Here is a 2,424-nt window from a genome sequence, read left to right on the forward strand (position 1 = left end):
ACACACACACACACACACACACACACATAAACACACACACACACACAAACATACACACACACACACACACACACAGACAAACCCCTACACACACCCATCCCCCTATATACAAACACACACACACACACACACACACACACACACACACACACACAGACACACACACACACAGACACACACACACAGACACACACACACACACACAGACAAAAAAACCCAAAAACTTACGTATTCCTCAGAAGGATGACACAACAGCAGACTGCCAAAGAGTTGCATCCCCGCGTAGCAGCCCCCGAGCAGTAAAAACACGTGTGGGACTCTCTGCAACATCTCGGGGTCGTGGAAGTACCTGGGAGAAGAATAATGATAATAATAATAATAATAATAATAATAATAATAATAATAATAATAATAATAATGATGATGACAATATCATCATTTATTTTATGCTTATTATTTTCATCCTTACCCAAGAAGGCACAGAGCAGAGCCATATATGGCTGAACGACAAGGAACTTGGGACAGTGGACAAGTTCTGTTACCTGGGGTCTACCATCAGCTCTACTACATCACTTGATTATGAGATCAACACCAGGATAGGGAAAGCAGCAACAACTTTTGGAAGGCTGACAAAACGAGCATGGGAACACAAAAGATTAACCATTGAAACAAAGATCAAGATTTACGAAGCATGTGTCCTCAGCACACTCCTTTATGGATCTGAAACATGGACCTTGTACAGCAGGCAAGAAACGCGCCCGACATTTTCCACCTCAGATGCTGCCGCAAGATCTTAGGCATTTCGTGGCGTGACAAGGTTACAAATGTTGAAGTGTTGGCACGGGCAAACCTCCAGGGCATGACAACTATCCTGTGTTTAAAAAGATTGTGGTGGCTGGGCCATGTCAAGAGAACGGACGACAACCGGATTCCGAAGCAACTTCTCTTTGGAGAACTTGCCCAGGGAAAAAGACCAAGAGGAAGACCAAAATTGAGGTACAAAGACACCAGCAAAAACAGCTTATCTAAGCTTGGAGTAGATATTAGCATCTGGGAAGAAATAGCTGAAGACAGGAAAACATGGAGGAAAATGATAAAGGAAAGAACTACAATGCTAGAGAGCAGCCTCAGAAACAACCAGGCTGAGAAGCGCCAACGACGAAAGGAAAACAGCGGAAATACAGAGCTTCGATCTACGTCACTGACATGCAAGCTCTGAGACAGAATCTGCGCTTCAAACATAGGAAGAATTAGCCATGAAAGAAGCTGCATTAAGACAGCCTTGAGACCATCTTAAGCTAAATTGACCGTCTGCATAGACGAAAAGAGCCTTACATTATTTTCATAATTGTTATTGCTGCTATTATTAAATTATTATTCCCATCATTTTTATTGTTTTTATTATTTATTATTATCATCATTTTATTATTATAAATATTATTACTATTACTATTATTATTATTATTATCATTATTATTATTATCACTATCATTATCACTATTATTATTATTATTATCACTACATGTATTATCATTATTATTATTTTTATCATTGTTATTTTTATTTATCATTATTATTATAATCATAATAATACTATAATAATAACAATTAGTATAACAATTATTATTACTATTATTATTCCTAATATTACGAGTAACTCACCCCTCTTCATCAGTCTCCCCTGGTGACCCCCGTCCCAGCTTCAGGTTGTCCGGGTTGATGAAGGCCGTCTGTACCTGGTTGAAGATGAAGGCTCCGCCCCCAAACCCGGCCACCACAACGCCGTTGGCCAGGCCCTTCCGGTTCGGAAACCACTGTTTTAGAGATACAGTTTTTCGTTGTAGTAGAGGTCTGACGGCGCATACGTTCATATGAGCGCCAGAAGATTAGAGGTGTTACAAGAGAGTAACAAACATTAAAAAGAAAAAAGGGAGATAAGGACGATAGATGTTTGATAGGAAAGAAGAAGCAAACCACACCAGAGCACCCGCCAACCACCCACGTTTTAGAGATAAAGTTTAGTTTGGCTTTAGTGAGACATTTCAACCGCACTAGCGTTACGATAAGGTCCTACTTGTTTGTTGGAGCAAAGAGAAGTATCGATACGATAAGGTCCTACTTGTTTGTTGGAGCAAAGAGAAGTATTGATACGATAAGGTCCTACTTGTTTGTTGGAGCAAAGAGAAGTATCGATACGATAATGCTGATGTAATGCTGGGAAGGCTTGAACGGGGAAACGTCAGAAAGGAAGACCAAAGATGACATAGAGGCGAGCGGTACAAGCCGAAATGGAAAAGGCGGTGGCATCATGGAAACAGGTAGAAAAGGATGCACAGGACAGGCTTCGCTGGAGAAATGTTGTTGATGGCCTATGCTCCACTGGGAGTTAAAAAGGGAAAGAGAAAGAGAGAGAGAGAGAGAGAG

The 2,424-nt window shown here is 40.6% G+C and overlaps 1 protein-coding gene across 1 annotated transcript in view; it reads right to left on the reverse strand.

The window, feature by feature from the left end:
* LOC101852036 overlaps window positions 1-1,814 on the reverse strand; it is a gene marked incomplete at its 5' end in the record, with an annotated part of 17,251 nt that extends 15,437 nt beyond the window's left edge. Inside the window, 2 exon segments of the mRNA XM_013085517.2 lie at window positions 229-349; window positions 1,663-1,814. Coding sequence (XP_012940971.2) covers window positions 229-349; window positions 1,663-1,814 — 273 coding nt within the window.
* Window positions 1,815-2,424: the final 610 nt, after the last annotated feature.

Source organism: Aplysia californica, unplaced genomic scaffold, assembly GCF_000002075.1.
Source record: "Aplysia californica isolate F4 #8 unplaced genomic scaffold, AplCal3.0 scaffold00382, whole genome shotgun sequence".
In the NCBI taxonomy this organism is placed as follows: Eukaryota; Metazoa; Mollusca; class Gastropoda; order Aplysiida; family Aplysiidae; genus Aplysia; species Aplysia californica.